This window comes from Equus asinus, chromosome 5 (genome assembly GCF_041296235.1).
Source record: "Equus asinus isolate D_3611 breed Donkey chromosome 5, EquAss-T2T_v2, whole genome shotgun sequence".
Classification (NCBI taxonomy): Eukaryota; Metazoa; Chordata; class Mammalia; order Perissodactyla; family Equidae; genus Equus; species Equus asinus.
Genome location: NC_091794.1, coordinates 82,243,856 through 82,268,553, shown reverse-complemented (window position 1 = coordinate 82,268,553; position 24,698 = coordinate 82,243,856). Strand labels below are relative to the sequence as shown.

General features: G+C 39.7%; 1 protein-coding gene across 47 annotated transcripts in view; it reads right to left on the bottom strand.

The window, feature by feature from the left end:
* The window catches only part of SCMH1 (Scm polycomb group protein homolog 1), a 185,703-nt gene that overhangs the window by 66,531 nt on the left and 94,474 nt on the right, over window positions 1-24,698 (bottom strand). For all 47 annotated transcript variants that reach the window (XM_044770489.2, XM_070510191.1, XM_044770506.2 and 44 more), the window contains 2 exons: window positions 20,211-20,299; window positions 13,910-14,153 (listed from right to left, as the gene is read on the bottom strand). In XM_044770489.2, coding sequence (XP_044626424.1) covers window positions 13,910-14,153; window positions 20,211-20,299 — 333 coding nt within the window. The remainder of the gene's footprint in view (window positions 1-13,909; window positions 14,154-20,210; window positions 20,300-24,698) is intronic.

Sequence of the window (24,698 nt, the reverse complement as noted above, 5' to 3'; positions counted from 1 at the left end):
TTGATAACACGGTCTACCGCCAATTCAGCATTTATTCTATTTAGTTTGACATGAAGTCCACGGTTTCCCCAGCATGCTATCTCTAAGATTCTCTAGCACTGAAAGTGTAAAGGAATGTGGCATGGATGTGTTAGCTCAGGGCCAATCTTCCTCAGCAAAAAGAGGAGGATTGGCGGTGGATGTTAGCTCAGGGCTAATCTTCCTCAAAAAAACCCCAAAAAACCTGAAAAAACCCAACCATGCCTTTTCCCAGGGAAATGGTCCCCTGAATGTCTCAAATTCATTTCTTTCACTCCAACCCTACCTGCCACTACCTTAAATCATATCCTCATCATCTCTTGCCTTAATCACTGAAACGGCCAACTAAGTGGTATCCCTGCCTCTAACCTACCCCCACCCATCATCTCTATTCCTTATCTAACAGGTCGTAAGGATCTGTGTAAAATAAAAATATGATCATGTCACTCCTTTGGTTAAAACCCTTCAATGGTCTCTTCTTACTTTGTGGGCAAAGTCCCTCTGAGCAGGCCCTGCTTATTATCTGACCTTGTCTGATTTTAGTTTTCTGACATATGCCCTGTGTTTCAGCTTTCAGAATCACTTTTTTCCTTAGCTTGTGCCTTGTACACGTTAGTCCTCCTGGAATGCCCTTTCCTATTGCTTCTCCCATTGCTCACCAATTCTAGGCATTCTTCAGCAAATGCCACAAATCCCAAGAAGCCTTCCCCAACCTTCCCTCTCCTCACTTACTCAGTTTGTATGGTATTATTTTGAACTTTATACATTTCTGGTAACTCAAACATTTCATGCTATTTTTGACAACTATTTTATAAGTGCCTGCTTTAGTAATACACATAAACTTAGACTTTTAAATACTACCCATGAAAGATTCACCTTACTAATCATCATACAAACAACATATATCATCTGACAGCTAACCCAAATAAAACTTGAATTTACTCTTACTGAACCTCAATTTCCTTATTTATAAAATAACAGCATTACTAGAAAATGACTCATTTTTTGAGAGCTTAGTATGTACCAGCTGTTGTTCTAACACAGGAACTCATTTAACTCCTTGTAACAATCCTGTGAGTAGCAACTATTATTGCCTCTAACTAGAAACTAAGGCTAAGAGAGGTTCAAAGTCACACAGCTAGTAAATCTCTAAAAAGGTCCTTCCATTTTCAAAGTTCTATGAGAATTCTATCGGTCCTAAAAAATAACCAAATCTAAACAGGATGCAGAAAAGGTCAAATCAGCAAAAACTACTTCTACCTTATATTCTATTTATCTATATCTCATCTCTCCTAATAGAATTATATTCCTTACATATCTAGCATATTGGCCAATTCACAGCAGGAATTCACTAAGTATTTCTGAATGGATTTATCGAATTTTCAATTTTTAGCATCATATACTACACTGAAAGCCAAGTGTAGGTCAACAGAAGTTACCAGGAAAGACAAGATAAAGAAAATCCAATTACTTCTCAATGTTAATGTGGCCAATAGCTATACCAAGAATGGGGAGAAAGGACAGAGAGACTCGCATGTACTCAAAATACCCTTGGGGGTCCTACCCACTGCCCCTGGGTGGCTTTTCCAACTCCTTCTATTTCCATGAAAGTTAAATTTCCTAGGAATATCTCACTTGGCATAGTTGGTTGCACAACTATGTATAGAGGTGGCTCGACTCAATTATGAATGACTTCCTCTGTGAAAGCTACTATATTTCATTTTCTATGGCTAAAGAGCTGGTAAAGACTGGCCTAGAAAACTCACTTCTCTTGTCCAGATGTACAGTAACTAGTTATTAGTACTTTGAAGGATCCATCTCCCACTCTTCATCCTTCTCATTCTACTCCCAACACACCTTTCAAACGCATCTTAAGCCCCAGCTGCTGGGGTAAAAAAGGGCCGTGAAGTTTCTCGTAGATTTCACTAGGCATTTCCAAAATCACTGATGGAAACCCCTCACATGAGAATCACACTTCCCAATTCTCAAAGTACTTTAACATTCATTAACTCATTTGATCTTATTCACAATTATCTCAGACTTATTTACCTAATGGTTATGTCTAAACCTCCTTTGATGCATAGAGAAGTGAAGTGTGGTATGGCAAAAAGAACATGGATTTTGAAGTCAGAAACCCATGGAGCTAGGTTCAAGTCCTTGTAAGTCACTTAATCTCTTTGAGCTAAGGGTTACAATGAGTTTAACTGAGATGAAATTCGAGGATGTGGATATGATAAGCACTGTGTCTGATATGACCTAGTTCTTATGCTTCCTGGTAACCTTTCTGAGCCTCAGTTTCTTCATATGTAAAACAAGGTTAAATACTTATAAACCCCAAAAGGGGTTTGTGAGATTTACTGAGATAATGTATCAAAGTGTCTGCCACCATATTTGGGACCTTGCATGGGCTTGGTAAATGTTAACTTCCTGTCTTATAAAATGGTGCTCATTAAACATCCTTCTAAACGACATTATAAAAGGTAATTCGTTTAATACAGTACTAAATAGCAGGTGCACAAAAGGTTAAACACATTTTTGTGACCTACGTTCTTTTCTACAGAAAGTTCCAAATAAGACTGGCTCTGCAGTGTACTCTCATTATTGACCACGTGTGTGAGTGAATTCAGCTCTGAGGGAGGCGTCCATGTTTCTACAGGGCAGGTATCATATGATCCCTACTGATTTGAATGAAGAAAAGATATTATGGGGAAAGAGGAGGAATCTTCTTATCTGATGAAAACCTTTACTGAGGAAGATACTAGGTTTATCACAACCTGGGTATTGTGATACAAGAGAACTGTAAAAGTATTTTCCAAATCTTGTGAAGCACCACCTCTACCCTCTCAGTAGCAAAAAAAAAAAAACCCAAAAACCTACCAGAAAACCCCCTTATCTAATCCAACATGGCCATTATGTCTTGAAGTTCAGTTCAACTTACACTGAGACTAGATAAGGCATAACATTAAGCATCTACAGTGACCGTTTGAGAAGATAAAAATAGAAAAAATGCAATCCCTTATCTTCAACAAGTTAGGGCACGGTGCAGTCCCCTTCTGGGGGAAGTGCGAGCGCCACTCATCCTGCACTCGTAGGCCATCCCGACATGCAGAGAGCACTTGAGGCACAACACTGCACGCTGAAATGGACCGCGAAGAGAGTCCCAGCTGATGAGGGGCTTAGGAACTATCCAATCTCAGAAATATCTGATGAAAAAAGACCGAGGGGAACAAGAATATCAAGAGCTATCTGAAAAGGTTTCAGGTGAAACAGGAAACAAAATTAGAGCCAAAGGAGAGAGACTGGAGGAAAGCAGATTTCAGCTCAAAAAAAAAAAAAAAAAGATTTTTAGCCATTAGAGAGATCATAAATGGAAGAAAGGTGCTCCTTTGGGAGGTTACAATCTCCTTGTCTCCGGAAGAATTTAAGTAAGGGCTACATGAGTGTTTATAGGGGATGCTCTCACAGTGAGCCCTGAATTAGGTGGGAGATGGAATTTGAGGACTTCTGAGATTTCCTCCAACCCTGAGGTTCTAGGACTCTATGACTTTTACCTTCCTGACATCTCATATTTATTATTAAGGCAACTGACTGACTCTTAACCAAAGTGACTTCTAGATGGGAGGGGAACATGGGAGAGAGTGACTCTGAAGTCTACACACGGGAAGATGTTAAGCTCGTGCTGGTGGATACAAGTTCTCCACAATTCCAGCTTTTGCTTGAAGGTTTAAATTTATCTTTTACAGCAAATGCTTATAGGTTGTTTTCCTTGAGAAGAGATGGGCTCACTTAATTTTGGAGAAAGCATCTGCCAAATATGCATGTCAGTTATTTTTCTTTAAGATTTTATTTTTATTTTTTCCTTTTTCTCCCCCAAAGCCCCCCGGTACATAGTTGTGGATTTTAGTTGTAGGTGCTTCTAGTTGTCCCATGTCAGTTCTTTTAAGTAAAGATGATGTTCTACGAAAAAGTGGTTACTGCAGGTTGAAATTCAAACAGTCACACAACTGCCTTTTCCCAAGACAACCATTATTCTCGGATATTTTAAAGATGCAGAAACTGAACTCACAGAGGTTAAAAAGACTTGCTAAAGAACACAAAGGCAAAGTTAGAATTCGAACCTGGATCTTGCATCTCCAAAGTCCATGCTCTTTCCACTATGTTACCCTGAAACCCAAAACAAAACAAGAGTGTATCCCCAAATAAAGGAAAATAAAGAACTAAACATGCCTAGTTCTAATAATGAATGGCATCAGGGTACTGCTGACTCCTGCTTCTCCAATAATCCTTAGGAGTCTTTGCTGCCCGAAAGAATTAATTATCAGACCTCTCCTCTCTGCAGCAACCACAGAGCATATGGAATTGGAAATGGATTCAGCTTGTGCATGCGTCTGTGCATGTGTGTCTGCATGACACAGAACAGGAACAATGAACAAGAAAAAAAGAACAGGGAAAACCCACTTGGTTTATCAGTTTCCTGGACGGGATGTTGTTTTCATTCACGCAGTGTATCATTGGCCTTAGCATAGTAATTTAGAGGATGTGTTCTTTATTAGCTTTGCTCAACTTGGCTAGGTTCAGCTATGTGCTGCCAGCTGGGCTCATGCCAAGGCTGAAACTCCACTCCTCTAAATTCCAGTTCACTTAATAAAGCGTGGGTTGCCTCCTGCTCCTATCTAACTCAGTTAACACTTTCGGTTCTCTGTATCTAGCTCCTTCTTTCCCTCTTGACTCTGACTGATACAGCATGGCTAGAGGACCTCTGCAACTGTGAAGACAGTTCCCATTTTCCTGGGGCCTTTCTAGGCTGATAAACCTGTAGAGAGTAGGGGGAAACGGAAGGAGAATAAAATGCATGATAGGGCCACAAGCTCACTTTAAAAGCCTCCTGTTACTGAAACTCAAGGGAGTGACCGACCTGAGCTGTCTGGGGCAACAGGTGAGAGGATTCTTGAGTAATTTCAGCCAGTGGAGGGATATGTCTCCTCAGAAGATGGTCTGCCCATGGTCTTGGCAAGCCTGGGCACTTAGAGAGGTGGCACGAAAGCACACGGTAATGGAGCACCTGCCAGTCAGCCACACAGTCACACACACACTCCAGCTTCCCTTAGCACAAGGCAAGGAATCTAAAAAGCTTACAAACTGCCTTCTTGGCATATCACCCTCATAATCTTCTGTTTTTCTTTGCTCTGTTTAAGAATTTGCTAAATTTCTCTCATCTTCTTGATATACATGAATGTTTACGTTTTGAATGGTTTTGTTTTATTTTTCTTCTGGTAAGTCATTATTGAGATTCAGAAATTCTCATTTATAACTGTAATATTTCCTCAAAAAATCTTCTAGGGAATTAAGAGGAAAAAAGGTAATAACTCAGAATTTTTATTACTCGTTTCCAATATGCCTGTCCTAAAAACCACATTTATTGTTAGTGCCATGGAGTCGATTCTGACTCCTAGCGACCCTGTGTCCAGCAGAGCAGAACCCTGCCTGGTTCTTTTGCACCATCCTCTCACCTTCTGGCACTATATCAGACAATACTCTGCTGCTATTTACACAGTTTTCATGGGCAATTCTTTTGGAAGTGGGTGGCCAGGTCTTTCTTCCTAGTCTGTCTTAGTCTGGAGGCTCTGCTGAAAACTGTGCACCATGGGTGACCCTGCTAGTATTTGAAATACCAGTGGCAGAGCTTTCAGCATCACAGCAACACACAGCCGCCACAGTATGACAACCAACAGACAGTCTGGCCTTGCTTCCCTCACTGGGAAACGAACCTGGGCTGCAGCGGTGAGAGCACGAGTCTTAACCCGCTAGACCACCAGAGCAGGTTAAGAACTACATACACATTTAAAATAGGGGATTTTGCAAGTTGATATGTATTGACGCTGGCACACAGTAGGTCATACAATAAAAGCTTGCCAAAGAAAACTACACAGGTCTGAGTAGTCCCAAGAAAACAGCAGGTGTGGTCAAATATATTAACTGCCTAATCACATCTCACTATTTCCAGGAGTTTGAGAGATGCCAGTTGTTTCACTAGACACGCCAAAAACTTGCTACCATTCTCAGGAATCTGTGGTTGGTGAAGTCAGGAGAGAGAACTGGGCAAAGCAAAGGCGCAGCATAAGGAAGCTGGAAGAGAGGCATGAAACAGGATTTTTCTGCCCCTTGGGCAGATACGATTAGAATCAGTAAGAGAACCCAGATCCTCTGCTTCATGATCTAGTGACACTCATTTCATTTCCCCATATTCCTATTTCTATTTGTGTACTATAAAGCAAACAGTCAAGAGAAAACCAGTTATGGGAGTACCGGTTCACTGCGCAAAGAAAATAAATAGATATATTTATTTTTCCTGACCAAAATAGGGCACTTAAATGCCTCTGTGTGCAGCTCCCTTTTCTTGTGATGTCTAGGCATCTTAATACAGAAATAACAGACATACAGTGGAACTCTACTATGTGCTACATGGTGCTATGCACCTGCACACCCATTTTGTCATTGAAATCAATCAACCTGGGAAATAGGCACTTCTCAATAAGCTCCACCGAGCCTAGTACTGCTAACATGAGGCTACTACATGATCGTTGTATAGATGGATGAATAAAGGCCAGAGTTTCTAGATGTGTTTAGACTACAAGGCCAAAACTGGAATAAGGACAGAGGTTGTATATGTGTGTGTGTGCATGTGTAGGGAGAGAGGAAATGGTATATTAAATAAAGGTAAGGACTGGAACTAGTATATAGGAGAGGGTAAGAGGGAAAATAGCCAAAGAGCCAAGTATCTGTCCTCCTTAGGGGCACCAAAGAATTTGTTTCACTTGTTAGCCAATGTGCTCACACCTTTTCTGACACGGCTAATGAACACACCTTCTCAGGAGACAAGAGGGGCATACTGGTCACTAGAAGCTTCCTGAAGAGGAAATTCACCTGCTTGTTGTCACTTAGCAGAAAAAGAAGTTGGGTGAGAGGCTCAGGGCCCAGGTGTAGAGTGTACATGGTTTAGTGACAGAGAGGCGGGTGAATATGGGCTCAGAGATGAGCCTTTCTGGAGATGAGGGCCCTCTGCCACTCTTATTTTTGGCTATAACAATTCCAAAATTTAAAAAACAGAATGTTAGTTTCAATAACTCGTAGTCTGCTGTTAAAATTGTGGTAACACTCTCACTTTTGTAATTAAGTGAATAACAGCTTTAACGATGAATAGAAATGGAATCAGAAAATATAGCATGATCTACTTCACTCAACAAATCTTATTGAGTAACTGCTATTTGCCAAGTGCTCAGGATATAAAAATGAATTTAAGAAATTAGTTCCATTTAACAAGGACTCCAGGTAGAAATGAATGCTAATTTTCTAAACATGGCAGAAAGAAGAATTTTAGCTCCCTCATTAGTGCTTATACTGGAAAAACTAGCATTATTTTACATGTTGCAGGGGTAACTGTTTGTTAAATGAATAAAATAGTTGCCGTAGGTGTCATACTTTAAAAACTCACATTTTTCCTTCTTTAGTCACAGAATATGCCCCCCAATCTTATCCTTTTTACCACGATGTCACTGCCTCAATTCTCTTTCTCATCTGGAATATTCTAACAGCTTGTTTACTGACATCTCTGCCTCAGCTTCTGGAAGCCACTCATCCTTTCACTGTTACCAGAATGGTTCTTCTAAAACACAAGTCTGACCAGCAATTAAAGCCCACTCAATGGCTCTTATTGCTCTTAGGGTAAAGACCCAGATCCTTAAAATGGTCTATAAGGGAAGTTGTGCATTTCCTCTCCTTCTTCTCTAGCCTTGTCTCTTTCCATTCCTCTGCTTACACCCTATAATCTAGTTATTTAAACATTTTTGAGTTCCTCAACCACACTTTTTTTTTTTTTTGAGGAAGATTAGCCCTGAGCTAACTGCTGCCAATCCTCCTCTTTTTGCTGAGGAAGGTTGGCCCTGAGCTAACATCCGTGCCCATCTTCCTCTACTTTATATGTGGGACGCCTGCCACAGCATGGCTTGCCAAGCGGTGTCATGTCCACACCCAGGATCCAAACCGGCGAACCCTGGGCCGCCGAAGCTCACCTACACTTTTTAAAAAGTCTCAGGCCTCCACCCATCTTTCCCCACTGCTGGCTGGAACTCTTTCTCCCTCCCCAATCTTCAGGTTTAAGCTTAGATGTCACTTCATTTGGAAGCCTTCCCTGACCTCCAACTTCCGATCTAGGTTGGGGGCTCTTCTGCACTGCATTATTCCAAAGCTGTAATTTCTCTGTTGTCTGTATGCTCACAAAACTGTAAACTCTAAAGGCAGAATCCCCATCAACGAACCCAATGAGTAGCACTTGGTTGTGACTACATAGTTAGAATTTGAATGAATAGCCGGCTGAAGAAAATCAGTCCACCTGTTGATCTACGCGCTGTGACCTACAGGTTGGCTTTAGTTGTGTTATTCTTGCCTCAACCCTAGTTTTTCCCTTCGTGGTCTAGGACTGCAATTTAACCAACCTCTTTCTGACCCAGAATCCCAAAGTGATATAGTATAGTTTCCTACGTAGTTTTACAACAGGAAGAGACCATCCATAAAGTTACGGGAAACACTTTTTAAATGTTTCACAGGAAAAAAAAGAGACATTCTGAAAGTTTTGTTTTTAAGCATCAAATTCTTACTCTCCACACTAGGGTAATATTCCTACACATCAACCAGAGCCTTGAGTTAGATTGGAAGGTTTTTCTTTGTACAATGCCACAGCTAGAAAGGGTAGACTGAAAAGGTAAAGGAGGCCTGGCCGACCATTTACTCCAACGGGTGTGCTCAAGGGCAGCGCTTCTACTGGACCCCGTATCTGTATCAGTATACAGAGTGCAGCCGGACCCAGTTTATACCAGATGAAGTCACAAGAGACTGCTACATAATCCAGAATAGTAATATATTAATTTACAGTAAAAATACAAAGCAGCTTGGATCTCATGTTCTTTTCCTGTTGTAAAATTACATGAGAAGCTAAACTATAACCTGAAACTTGCTTGCCCAGCCTGAAATCAGAGCAAGGGGGAGTTAAGTGGATTATTATAATGGCTAAAGGCCTAATTAGCATTACAGTCATGCCAACTGGACTGAACTCTTTATTTTGTTTTTTACATCTAAAAAGGAAGCATGTGTGTTTCAGTTTTATTCTAAGTCACACAAAAAAAGTGATGAGTTAAAAAAAAAAGCTTCTGCCTTTTATAACCAAGTACCTTGGATTAGTTACAAGCTTGGTATTTGCTGCCCATCAGAGCTGGCTTGGCCCAGGAGTTCACGAGCTAAAAAGAGTACTATGGCTCAGCAAAGGAGAACCAGCTGGCATGCAGGCGTCCCCTTCGAGAGGCAGAGCCCTACATGGGTGGAGGGCAGAGCTGGGCTCTAGGTGAGCTGATGGATCTGGAATCACATAAGAGACAGTCACAGGAGTCACCTGTTACCCATCCCCAAGACTAGGAACCTCTATAGTGCTACAGAGGCGGAAGGGCCCTTAAGGATCATCTAGTACAACCTCTCACATTAGGAATGACTTGCTCAAAGACATAAAACAAGTTTGTGGCCCAGTTAAGACTAGGCCCCAGTTCAAGGCTCTGATATTACACTACACCACTTCTTTACTATTTGTATCAGGATCTGGAAGCCAACATCCAGGGTCTCAAATGAAATTTTTTTTTTTTGAGGAAGACCAGCCCTGAGCTAACATTTGCCACCAATCCTCCTCTTTTTGCTGAGGAAGACTGGCCCTGAGCTCACATCCATGCCCATCTTCCTCTACTTTTTATATGTGGGACGCCTACCACAGCATGGCTTGACAAGTGGTGTCATGTCCACATCCGGGATCTGAACTGGAGAACCCTGGGCCGCCGAAGTGGAACGTGCGAACTTAACCGCTGCACCACCAGGCTGGCCCCTCAAATGAAATTTTGAAGAGAGACCAAAGGAGAATGGGGAGAGTATAGGGTAACCATGTGTGAAGGCAATACGGCTCAAAGCGATGGCCCTGACAGCTGGCCCAACTAAAAGATCTCCATGGCCTCTCCATCTAGACTCCCTCTCAGATATCAACAGAATCAAGTCACTTAATCCTCTGAACTTCACTTTTCTCATAAATAAAACGTCTCTGAAAATAATTATACCCAGTTTAGAGTTACCAGGAAGATGAAATGAAATAACACTTGTAAAAGAATATTAAATGAATATTGGTATTTTTTCCTACTTACTGTGAGCAAGAAACAATCTCATGATTACTTTGAATTTTTTAACATCTGCACACTGAGGATCAGAAGGTAGGAAGGAAGGAGGAGACAGTATGATCAGAAAGAGAACAGGCTTACACACAGAGAACATCTTGTTTTGTGAAATGAATTGAGTAACCACATTTTTTCCACATTGTATCACTTGCTCCTTAGCCAGGAGGCTGAGATGGCTAAAGTTCCGCTATTACTGAAAGCTACATTACAGAGCCTACTGAGGGGATGAGGTGGGGGAGGTGGGGGGTGTTGGCAGAAACAACCTGGCTGCTAGAATGATGACCAAAGGACCTGGTCTGGAAATGCCAACTGGAATAAGGTCCCTCTCTACCTTCTGAGCCTGGTCCTTCTGGTCATATTCTGTTAAAAATCTAAGATCTCCAGGGACATACAGAAGAGGAGATGAAAACAGTCAGCAAACATCTCTGGAAGCATCAACCACATAGTGAGTCATATTTCTTATCAGCATGGTGAACAGTCAGAAACGAATGCATGTCCAGCAATTCCTGGACACAAAGACTCTTAGCTCTTCTGGCTCGTGAGAACTGCCTGACTGCTATGAGAGATTTGCCAATCAAAATAACAGAGTTCTCTGGGCAAGAAAGCGAGAAAATCAACCTACTAAGTGAATATTGCCTGGAACAACAAGGTTTATCCTGTTTGAATCTCAAATTAACAAAAATGACTCCACTGCCACCTCCAAGGCACTTCTCCTCTCACTGCTCCCACAGAAATATTATCTCCCAGGGCTTGCAGAGGGATGCTAATGGACTTCTCATACCGACCCCAGGGCATTTGTTTCTTGAAGCACAGAGAGGAGCAGCGCTTTCCTGAGGCAAGAAGTGTGTCTCACCACCTCTCTACCCTCCATCTCAAGTTCTCTCCACCTCAGTGCCACCAACCTAATCCAAGCAGCCCTCATCTCTTCCTTGTCCACAGTTACCGCAGCACAACCCATTCTCCATAGAGCAGCCCAAGTGACTTTTTAATTCAAAGATTTATTGACATATAATTCACATACCGTAAAATTCACCCTTTTAGTGTACAATTCAGTGTTTTTAGTAGACTCATAGAGTTGTGGAAACATCGTCCCTATTTTAAAACATATTCAACATCCCCAAAAGAAACCCCATACCCATTAGCAGTCACTTTCCATTTCCCCTCTCCCCCAGCCCCTAACAACCACTAATCTTTTGTCTCTATGTTTTTGCCCATTCTGGACATCTTGTATAAATGCAATCATACAATGTGTGGTGTTTTGTGACTGGCTTTTTTCACTTAGCATAATGTTTTGAGGTACCTCTATGTTGTAGCATATATCAGTACTTCATTCCTTTTTCTTGCCAAATAGTATTTCGTATGGGTATACAACATTTTACTTATCTATCCATCAGATGATGAACACGTAGGTTACTTCAACTTTTTGGCTACTACGAATAATGCTGCCATGAACATTCATGATACATTTTTGTGTGGATGTATGTTTTCTATTCTTTTGGGTATATACCCACAAATGGAATTACTGGGTCACAGGTAACTCTATGTTTAACATTTTGAATAACTTCCAAACTGTTCCCAAAGTGGCTCTAGCATTTTACAATCTTACTAGCAATGTATGACAGTTCTAATTTCTCCAGCATTCTCACCAACATTTGTTATTGTATGTCTTTTGATTATAGCCATACCCTGTATGGATGTGAAAGTGGTATCTCACTGTGGCTTTGATCTGCATTTCTCTAATGACTAATGATATTGAGCATCTTTTCTAAGTACTTATCGGGCATTTGTATATCTCCTCTGGAGAAATATCTATTCAAACCCTTTGCCCATTTTTTAACTGGGCTATTTGTCTTTTTTATTGTTGAGTTTAAAGTGTTCTTTTGTATTCTGGATATGAGTGATTTTTTAAATGTAAACCAGATTTTGTCATTCCCCGACATGGTACCCTCTCATGATTCCCCACCACATTTGGAATAAAATCCAAATCCTCACTCTGGCTTATAAGGTCCTACATGACTTTGCCACTTTCCCCCTCCCACAGTGCATTGTGGTTGAGCAGTCATCTTCAGCACCATTGCATGTATGTCCCATCTGCCTGCCTGGAATTCTCTTTTCTTGAATGGTTTCTTCTCATCATTTGGTTTAAATATCACCTTTTCAGATAACTTTTCCTGAAAAGAAATTGTATCTCAAGAGGCCCTCCTCCACAAAGAGGGAGAAAGAAACTTTTGGGGATGATGGATATGCTCATTATCTTGATTGTGGTAACAGCTTCTTGGATGCAGACAATAGGTGAAAACTTTTCAAACTGTATACTTTAAATATGAGCCATTATTTTACTTTAATTATACTTCAATAAAGTTGTTAAACAAAAAATCCCCTTCACCATCTCACCTTCACTGTCACTCTCTTATCATTCTTTATTTCCTCAGGAGAAACTGTCTATCTGAAATCACCTTGTTTATTTCTTGATTTAAATCTTTACCGACTATCTCATCCACCAGAATGGAAGTGCCACGAGGGCGGGAACGCTGTCCATCTCGGCAACTCCTGTATCCTCAGCTGGCCTCAAAATTAGATGCTCAATAAATATCTGGCTAATTGAATGAATGAATTCGACAGAGGTTCAGAAAAGAGATCCACAGACAACAGGAAGGGTGACTTTCTATTCCCTCAGATTCATCACAACTTTTAGACTTAAGGGGATGAGATTCATTATTATTTCCTTTATTAAGAGCAGCTATCTCAAACCCTACCCTGGATGATCTCCAACATCCTCATTAGAAATATCATTTACTGTTCAATTACTCTGTAGTACTGTTCTAGTACTTTATATATACTCTCCCAGCGGTAGTGGTTACTTTTACAATAATAGTATTATAATAATGATAATATAGCATATATTATATAGTAGTAATTGTATTTACTAATTTTAATAAATATAATATAGTATATAACAACGATAATAATAGCAACAATAGAAAAAACAATACAAAAAAAATAGTGAATGTTTAGCACTATTTGCCAGATATTATGTAAGCACTTTATCCATGTAATCTCATTTATTTCTCACAATAACTTTATGAAGTAGGCATTCTTTTACAGACGAGAAATCTGAGGTTTAGAGAGGTGAGCTAACTGCCCAAGGCCACACAGCAGGTAAGGGGCAGAGCTGGAACTCAAACCTAAGTCTCTCTTCCTTCAAAGCCCATGCTTTTTCCATTCTGCTACAGCTCTTCTCAAGTACTTACAACGTTACTCCAGCTCATATACAAAGCCCCTAAGACCTGAGGAAGATGTGCACCTTGAGAATGATACTACTCAAACTCTGAAAAGGGTTAGGAACAAAAGTAGGGCAGACGAGAAGCTAGTTGCCTGAGAATAAACCAGGACATTTAGAGCAAGGAATTTTACTTTATCACAAACTCTATGTCTAGCTTCCCCTGACATTTTATTCTTACTGTTTCTGATTACTCTCGGGTAGACTTTGGTTTTTACCTAAGTTGCCGGCCCTTGCTCCTCCTCTGCCTACTAGTGAGGGTCAGTGGTAAAGATATGCTGACGATGAGAGATCTAGGTAATCTCCCTTATCTACTTGGGTTGGATTCAAGAGCTCATAGGTGGCCCTTTACCTTTAGTACCAGGTGGCTGCAGGTTATCTCCAGTCAAGGAACACCAGCCCACAGGGAAGATGTCCCGGGAGTCGAAGCGGCACCAGTAGTCAAAGGCCCCTCGCCATCCATCAAAAGTGACGAGCACTTCTGAGCCCCGCACCTCCCCAATAGTAGCTGGGCAAATAAAATGAGGGTTCTTCCTGTCCACAGCTTCTAGCTTCATTCCCATTTTGAAGAAGTTGTGGGAAGGCGATGGTGGTTCCTAGATGAGAAAGAGAAATAAATAGACCTAGGCACAAAGAGAGAGGCTATGTATGCCAAAAGACTGGTACCTCATTCGGATGATAACAAGTGACTGCTATATAATAAGATTTACAATGGAGATTTAGTCTCTCTTTTAAATGGATCTCAAAGCACACCAAAGTATTACTTTGCAATCCTAACATTTTGACATCTTTACTTCACATTTTTTTTAAAGAAATAAAAGTTAACAACGTTGAATCCCCTTTGTGCTCTTCCCTTACCCCATTCCCTATGCATATTTTTATACTTTACTATATATGTACATATCTATTTGCATACTTTTAAATTTTATATAAATGGTACTATACTGTACAGTCATGTGCCACATAACGAAATTTCGGTCAGTGATGGACCACATATATGATGGTGGTCCTATAAGATTAGCACCATAAAGCCTAGTGGGCTTTACCATCGAGGTTTGCATAAGTACCTCTGTGATGTTTGCACAATGACGAAATCGCCTAGTGATGCATTTCTCAGAACCTGTCCCCGTGGTCAGACTACAAGACTATACATATCATTCCACAACTGTTTTTTTGTTGAACATTATGTTTTTGACATTTATCCATGTTGATAAATTTAGGTCCAGTTCAATTTAACTAACTATACATATCATTCCATAACTTTTTTTTTGTTCAACATGTTTTTGAAATTTATCCATGTTGATAAATTTAGCTCTGGTTCAATTTAACTGCTAATAGTATTCTATTATATGTGTATACCACAATTTATTCATTCTCTTTTGATGGACATTTAAGGTTGTTTCCAATTGCTTATTATTTCAAAAGAGTCTTAATGACCATTCTGGCACTTGTTCCTTTGTACACACGTGGGAGGGTTTCTTTAGGGCATATTTAGAGAGGTGAACTAAGTGCCCAAAACTATACAGCCGATAAAAGGCAGAGCTGGAACTCAAGCCTGAGTCTCCTTTACCCCAAAACCCGTGCTTTTTCCATTCTGCACAGGACAACCATTCTCCATTTCTTTAGGGAGTAGAATTGCCAGGTTATAAGATATATACATCTTCTGCTGTATTAAATATTGTTATAATGCCCTCCAAAGTGGCTGTAACATTGTACACTCTTTCCAGCAGTGAGGAGAGTTCTTGGGTGCTGATCTGCAATGTGGCTGCATAGATAAAGTTTCCAAAAAAGTGTTTTACACTCTATTCTGTTCTCTTGGTCTTACTGTCTGACCCTGTACCAAGAACACAGTCTTAGTAAATGAATATCTGGTAGAAAAAGGCCTATTACTTTGCCATTCTTCAACACTGCTTTGGCTATTCTTTCTCCTTGATCTTTCATGTGAATTTTAGAATCAGCTTTTCAAGTTTCACAGATTTTGACTGGAATCACACCAAATTTATAGATTAATTTGGGAAGAAATAACCTTTGTATGTATGATATCGAGCATCCCCATCCAAAAACATGCTAGAGTATCTTCCATTTAAGTATTTTTTAATGTGGATTTCTTCTTTAATACAGATTTTAAAATTTCCTCTATAAATATCTCATGCTTTTCATGTTTTTTCTAGGCATATTAATAATTTGACTGCTATCATAAATGGTATCTTAAAATTTTCATTTTCAAACCATTTGTTGCTATTAAATAGGAATGCAACTGATTTTTAAAAACTAATTTAACACTTATTAGCTTATTCTGATTACTTGATTTACCAATTATTGAGAGATGTTTACTAAAATATCCCCTAGTGATTGTGGATTTTCCAATTTTTTCATGTAATTCTGTCAGACTTTGCTTTTCATAGTTGGAGGCTATGTTTTTTAGTAGCATGCATATTTACAACTTTTTTTCTTGGTGAACTGTATTTTTTAATCATTAGACAGTGACCTCTTTCATGCTTTCTTAGCATCAAAGTCTCCTTTGTCTAATTTCAGTATAGTTAACACTTGCTTTATTTTGATAAAGGTTTGCCTGGTATATCTTTTATATTCTTTTACTTTCAACATTTTTGTGTCATACTTTAGCAGTGTCTCTTGCAAACAGCATGTAGCTAGATTTAAAAACAATCTAATCTACATCTGACTAAACTGATGAGTTTAAGCTCATTTCTAATAATAACTGATATATTTAAACTTATTACAATTATCCTATTGCCTATATTTCTATTTAACCTGATTTTTCAAGGTTCTTTTTTCTCCTTTACCGTCAACTGAATTTTTTCCCTTTTTCCTCCTCCCTTGATTCAGATGTTAACCATTCTATTTATAGTCTTTTAGTGGTTCCTCTTAAGACTCTAACTGTACAGTTGACATAATTTGGTCTAAAACTCATCTTTATCTCTAGTCCCAAACAATACAAGAACTTTAAAATATTTCAACTACTGAGCTAAGAGGTGTTTGATAATTTAGTTCCACATTGTTATCCTTTTGTAATTATAATTGGTTTATACAGTTGTGGACAGTGCTTGATTAGTTTTATCTACATGTTAACCAACGTCTCCTCACCACTGCTTCTTGCCTTTCACTCTTACTTTCTGGGTTCAATTGTCTTCTTCCTGAAATAGAGTCTTCACTTGTTCTTTCAGTGGATATATTACTGTCTACTTGTATTAGTTTGTTTGAAAATATCTTGATTTTTATATCAACTCTGAAATAATAGTGTACCGATATAAAATTCTAGGTGGACAAGCATTTTCCTGGATACTGTGAAATATTATTCTATTATCTTTTGGCTTGTGCTGTTGCTGTCAAGAAATGTGCTGTCAACCTAACTGTAATTTTTTTGAGGGTGCTTTATGTGATTACTTGCTCAGATCTTTTCTTTTTATTTTAGTTATACCATGATTTTTTAAGGTATATATTTGTCTTTACTACAAACTCTGGAAAATTCTGTCATTGTCTTTTCAAATACTGACTCTTTTCTATTTTTCCTAATTCATCTTTCTGGATTTCATGTTCAGCATATATTGGACCTTCTAATATTATTCTCCTTGTCTCTTGTCTTTAATATTTTCCACCTCTTTATCTCTTTGTGCTGCATGCTGGGGAAATTCTTTACACGTCTTTCAGTTAATTCTTCCTTATCTATATCTAGGTTGCTTATACATCTACCTATTAATTTTTAATTTTAACAGTTAAATTTCATTTCTATTGTTCTATGTTCAATTGGGATTTTTTCAAATCTCTCATTTAAAAAGTATGGTTTTGGCCTGAGACAATAAGTCTTTTGGAAGAGAATACAGGCAGTACACTCTTTGACATCAGTTTCAAAAGAATCTTTTCGGACACTGTAACTCCTCAGTTGAGGGAAACAATAGAAAGAATAAACAAATGGGACTTCATCAGACTAAAGAGCTTCTTCAAGGCAAGGGAAAACAGGATTGAAACAAAAAAACAGCTCACTAATTGGGAAAAAATATTTACAAGCCACTTATCCGACAAAGGGTTAATCTCCATAATATACAAAGAACTCACACTGCTTAACAACAAAAAAACAAACAACCCGATCAAAAAATGGGCAGAGGACATGAACAGACATTTCTCAAAAGAAGATATGAATATGGCCAATAGACACATGAAAAGATGTTCATCATCGCTAATCATCAGGGAAATGCAAATCAAAACTACACTAAGATATCACCTTACACCCGTTAGATTGGCAAAAACATCCAAAACCAAGAGCGACAAATGTTGGAGAGGTTGTGGAGAAAAAGGAAGCCTCATACACTGTTGGTGGGAATGCAAACTGATACAGACACTATGGAAAACAGTATGGAGATTTCTCAAAAAGTTAAAAATAGAAATACCCTATGACCCAGCCATCCCATTACTGGGTATCTATCCTAAGAACCTGATATCAGAAATCTCAAGAGTCCGTTGCACCCCTATGTTCATCGCAGCATTATTTACAATAGCCAAGACGTGGAACCAGCCTACATGCCCAGAAACTGATGATTGGATAAAGAAGATGTGGTATATATACACAATGGAATACTACTCAGCCATAAAAAAAGACAAAATCGGCCCATTCACAACAACGTGGATGGACCTCGAGGGTATTATGTTAAGCAAAATAAGCCAGTCAGAGAAAGACGAACTCTATATGACTCCACTCATAGGTGGAAATTAGCATATTGATAAGGATATCTGATCGGTGGTTACCAGGGAAAAGGGGGGGTGGGGGGAGGGCACAGAGTGGGAAGTGGTGTACCCACAACATGACTAACAAAAATGTACAACTGAAATCTCACAAGGTTGTAATCTATCATAACATTAATAAAAAAAAAAAAAGTATGGTTTTGTACTTTTCTCATTTTTTAAATTCCTTCTTTTCATTCTTTAATCATTTCAAATGCTTGATTTATATTCTCTATCTGATATTTCTATTATCCGAAAGTCCTTGGGTTATAACCTTACTGTTTGTCTTGTCTTCTGATGTCCTGTCATGTTGGATTTGTTTTGAGAGTTTTCTTTTTAAAATCATTGACTTGAACACTTATGTACTTTTTTCCTCTTCTCCCTAAAGCCTTCCAGTACATAGTTGTATATTCTAGCTGTAGGTCCTTCTAGTTCTGCTATGCTTAGTGAGAGGCGCTAGGTCTGCCCCCAGGATCCGAACTGGTGAAACCCTGGGCCACCGAAGCAGAGCACGAGAACTTAACCGCTCGGCCACAAGGCTGGCCCGTTTGGAGAGTTTCTGAGGGTCTGTAATTTCTAAACTGAGTATTCATCTTCAATGGTACTTCACTTTTGAGACTTTTACGACATCTGGGTTGAAAGCAACCACACTCTCTAGAAAGGTTTCGGGTTTGCTTGTGCCAGGCACTCAAAATATCTCCATCCAACTTTGGAGTTCCTAGATAATACAGGTACTATATCTGAACTCTGGACTTCCATGGGGGAAGACTGTCTTATCAGAGGAGACGACTCCATTCCCACGTCTACCCAGAGCACAGGCACAGACTCTTCCTCACCAACGTGTAGTCTTTCCACTAAGGAGTAAACATTGCAGGGCTCTGATCTGGGTTTTTATGTGGCAATCTCATGTCCCTTTCCCCGCCTTGCATGGGCCCAAGGCCTCATTTTCTATCCTACTCTGGGTGTTAAAAGACAAGATCCTTGGAAAGTAAGACTGGCAAAGCCCCTTACGGCACCTGAAGGTTCAGTATATACACTTAACACTCTGGTTTTCCTTCTTTATTTTGATCTCTGGAGAGTTTTCTTACTTTCTAGTAAGCTCAGTAAAGCACTTAGAAGAATATTTGTTGGTCCACCCACCCTTGCCACCAATCTGAGATGTTCTTTAGTGAAAGGGTTTTTAAGTTGCCCAGTAGAGTACATTCTGGGAACCAGAGTGCTCTCAGGATTTAGACTTAAATAGGGGCATAAGCAGCCTTAATTTAGTCCCCTTTACAGTAACTCTAACCTCATGAAAGAATTCAACTGAGAGCAGACCGATCATCTCATTCCTTGAGAATGTTCCACCACTTACTAGCCATGTGATTTTGGGCAAGTTCCTTATTCAGAAGTATTTGTTTCCTTAACTATTAAATGGAAATAATAATTCTTGTTTCATAAAGTTAACTGTGGGTATTAAATGAGACAGTATATATAAACCTCAGATATACTGTAGGCACTCAGAAAATAGTCTCCTTCCTTTCTCTCTGTTTAGCATATGGTCCTTACGGAAATCCAAGCTATAATAAGAACAGCTTCTTTAGATTTATATTACATTTTATATATTTTACTAATAAACACATTTTAACTTAACAACTCTGTGACACAGACTCCTACTTTACAGATGAGGTCAAAAGGACATAGCTTATTACTGGCAGAGCTGAGACCCAAAACCCAGGAATCCTAACTTACAGTCTAATATTCTTCTGGGATAAGCGCTGCTTCCTAAGGTACTAAAAACCCTTCTGCTGCACTCGTTTCTGAGAAGGCAGCCTCAGGCCACAAATATAATCAGACATCAGAGGCTCAGTAATCGAAAGAATATAAGCACTTGACCTTAAGCAGTTTGGAGTTGGTGATATCTAAGGGGCACGTACCTTGTGGAAAATCCTGATGGGAGCCATCTCTGCTCCATTTAGCGTCTTCAAAAGGAACATGGGCCAAGAGGAGGCATTCAGCCGAAATCCTGCAGCAAACATAATAGGCAACAGGTAAAAATATGTTTCAAAGGGAATGGAGATATCAAGTTTTCACTTTGGAATTCAGCTACTCCTGCCACAACCTATGCTGGGATAGTTACAGAATCACAGACTGTTAGGAAAGGACTTAAAGGTTAAACGGAAGAAATGCCTCACTAGACAGACGAGGAAATGAGGCACATAAGAGGGAATGTAATTTGCCCAAGGTAATGTTGCAAAGTTGTGGAATAGAGTCCCCAGCCACGCTCCCTGACTCCAAGACAAGTACTACAGAATATATATCATAAGGCCCAAAAAGCTTTTCTCGAAAAATACAAAACAGATGTGAGATAAGATTAACAAATACTTCAAAGGGATCTAGACAGTAGAGTGCGAAAGGGGATATAAAAACCTCATAAGAAGAAAGTAAAACATGTCAACCCAATATATAAGTAAATCTTTTTGGTTGATATCAATATAAACTAACTCACTATTTCTCTTGCTCTTGCTTTCTCTCTCTCTCTCTCTCACACACATACCCCGAATATAAAGCACTTTGTTTTTTTGGTGAGGAAGACTAGCCTTGAGCTAACATCCACTGCCAAACCTCCTCTTTTTGCTGAGGAAGATTGGCCCTAAGCTAACATCCGTGCCCATCTTCCTCTATTTTATATGTGGGACACCTACCACAGCATGGCTTGATAAGTGGTGCGTAGGTCTCTACCCGGGATCTGAACCCGTGAACCTCAGGTCACTGAAGCAGAGCATGAGAACTTAAGCACTATGCCACCAGGCTGGCCCCTAAAACACTTTTTGAGATTCACTTTTACTTAAATAACTAAGGATCAGGTAATGATAAAGATGAAGGGAATCATCCTATCCAAAAATATTCATTTTCTAAAAGAGAATCCAGTGCTTCCTGATAGTCTCCCAATCTACCTCAGCTTTCCCATTCCTGACACAAGGACAGACAGGCTGCACCAAAGCTGCAGAGCCGGAAGTCACAGCAACACTGTCTGATATTGCTGCGTCCTGTACTGTGTGCTAGACACGAGGCCAATCACTTTCCACTGACTATCTAATCATCCTCAAGGCAACCCAGTGAGGTAGACATTGTCTTCACTTTATAGATGAGAAGAAAGGTACAAAGTAAAGTGCTTAAGATTTCAAAGTGAGCAAATGACAAAGACAGGACTGAAACCCAGGCAATCTGACCCTTCAGCCCACACTCTTTACCACTATGCTAAACTATCAACGCACAGGTAAAATGAAAAAGGAAGAATCAGTTTTGGGATTAAGTATTAAGCAATAACTACAGTTAAATTAAAGGGGAGAGGGTGAGAAGTGAGAAGAAAATAGAAATAAGAAGAGAGGTACCACCCCATAAGATATAAATGTTTAGTCTCAGACCTGGCGAGGCGAAACCAAGCTTCCCAAGGTCAGAATTCTTGGGCTAGCTCACTCATATCAACAATGGGCAAAAGCAATGTGGATGTTCTTATCACTTAATCTAAAACTGCTATCACTTACTTTTTTGCTTGCCTAGCTTCTTTTCCTTTTGGAAAACCATCACCCTAACTCGGTGTAATTTGGTGGGGATGTCTATCACAGGGCTACGGAATGGAAAATAATGCCGTTTAAGAGCATCAGATTCCCCTAGACCAAGAGAGCGTACCTATGTCCCAAGCTGGATCAATTGTTTTCTGATATGATATGGATGTCACAGGAGAGAGTCCTTCTTTCTCTGAGATCATGGCTATAAGGACATTTGTAGATTTGGCGCTGCTACGTGGAGAACATACCTGAGAATAAAGCCAAAGGAGAGCAAGAGATGGAGAAACAGGAGAGCGTTTGGAACCCTGTGTCCAGATACACTCAACACTAGGCCTTAGACTTCTTGGGTATATGAGTCAATAATTCCTGCCTCCCCCTTTTTTCCTCTTCTAAATTGGTGTGAGTTGGGTTTTTGCTCGCATAGCCAAAAGAGTCTTGACTACTACTCTTCCTTTGACCATGGTAAAAACAAAAAAATTTAAATTTCTCCAGAAATTCAGGCTTGGTCTGTATGTGGGGAAAACAACTCTCCTCAGATCAGGGAAGGGCTGAAGCAAGCCAAACTCAGAGCACACTTGCCAAGAATGACTCACTCCATCTATGGATAAGGCAAAGAAAGGCACAACTGTTCCAGAGAAATGCTCCCTACGCCTTGTTAAAGAGAGGAGTGGGGAGGAATGACTGCACAATTAGAAAACTCAGACTCATGTCCTCAGGGTCCAACAACTAGAGTGCCTCACCACGTAACTGCCAGCTCCATTGTTTAGAAATGAGTTACTGAGGAGCTTCTATCTCATCTGGAACTTGAAGAGCTAAAAAAAATCCTCTCAAGCTCTGGGAACCTTATAATAATATTATAATGGCTAATATATATTGAATGCTTATCACGTATTAAATACTTTACATGTAATTTCTTACTGGATATCTGAAATAATGCCATGAGGCATGTACCACTATTGTCCCTAGTTTTCAGGTGATGAAATGGAAACTCAAGAGAAGTAGCTTGTACAAAGAGTATCTGGTGAAGACAGATTCTAACATATGACGGACTTAGTTCAGACCTCACGGTTCTTACCTTTATGTTTCACTACCTTCTAGCAAGCTTCTTCAAGAGAAGCATATAGCAGAAATGTTCCCAACCCAAGAATTATCAAGTATCTTATTCAATGAATAACCACTGAGAGTTAACAAATCAATTTAATCCAACAATTAATTATCTATTAAACCCTAATTTATTAAACCCCCATGGTGATGTGAGACCCCCACCCAAATTCAAATGTATCCATAACCTGTCTTGGGGAGTCACAGATAGAACTTTAACATTGAAAGGGACCTCAGAGGCCAAAAAGTATGAAGATTTTATATTGCAGGTGACAAACCTGAAGTCCAGAGAGGCTAAGAAACTGGTTCATGGTCATGTAAGCTGCTCTTGTCAAGTCAGGCTGGAGCCCCAGGACTTTTCATCTGGTTCTCTTTCACTACACTATGCTGCCTCCCAAAGGAAACATTTATTATGCACATATTAGGTGCCAGGCTCCACGTGCTAAGCACTTTAACTGGGTCATCTCATTTAATCACTACTACAGCTCTAAGAATTAGATACGAGAAAAGCAGCACTGGTTCTGGACCCAGGCTGCCTTGGTTCAAACCTAGCTCTGCCACTTGCCCAGTGTGTAACTTTTGGCAAATTATAAAACCTCTCTCTGGCTTTATTTTGCTCAACAATAAAGTGGGATAAGAATGTGGGATAAGAAAATGGGATAAGAACAATGGGTTGGTCTAAGGATTGAAATAGGTTAATATATGTGAAGGACTTAAAGCGCTGCTTGGTATATAATAAGTGTCAGATAAATGCTGGCTATTGTTTTATTATTAAAGATGAAAAGACTGAGGGTAGAGAAATTAGGTAAAATATCCAAGGTTACTAAGCTAGTAAATATCAGAGGCAAGATTTAAACCCAATTCTTCTGTCTCCACAGCCTTCCTTGTTAATCATCACATTAATGTCTTTAAATACTTCATCACTCAGTCCTACCATACTGTCTCTCTTGGTAAAAAGAGTTGGGGTCATAAATTTGTGAAAGAAAGAAGAGAAGAATAAAAACAATAATTTGAGGGTTTTCTCAAATTAAACAATGGCCTGAGGTGCTTGCAAGGAAAAGGACGGGTGGGTAAGAAATCCTAACCTCTAAAAGTGGGAGTACCTGAGGGCTTGGCCACTGGTTCTCTCTTCCTCTTGGTCTCCGATCTCTTCCTCTCAAATGATGACTGGAATTTATATCTCTAGCCCAAACCTCTGCCCCGAGTTTCATGCTCTTATTTCTAACTGCCTTATTCTATAACTCTACTTGGATGCCTAAAGATCTCAAAATGAATAAGTCTAAAACAGAACTCTTGATTTTGCTACCCCCTCCAAACTTATTCTCTCCTCTAGTCATCTCATCTCAGTTAATGGCACCGCTTATTTAAACCCACGTGCTCCCACTAAAAAGCCTAGAAGTCACCCTTGATTCCTCCCTTTGTATCACCCCTCGAATACAATTAATCAGCAGTCTTGGTGGCTCCTACATCTAATGTATCCTAAATAGAACCATTTCTTACCATTCTGTATATCTCACCCAGTACCAACCACCCTAATCTAAGCCACAGTCAGACTCTGCCTGGACCACTGCAACAGCCTTTGGACCGGACTCTCGGCTTCTACTTTTGCCTCCCTACTGTCTGTTCTCCACATAGCAGCCAGAATGATGTGTTTGTTTTTTCAAAATATAAATCAGATCCATCATTGTTATTCTTATATCCCATAACACAAAATACACCTAAACTCTTTATGCATGGTAACAAGCCTCACAT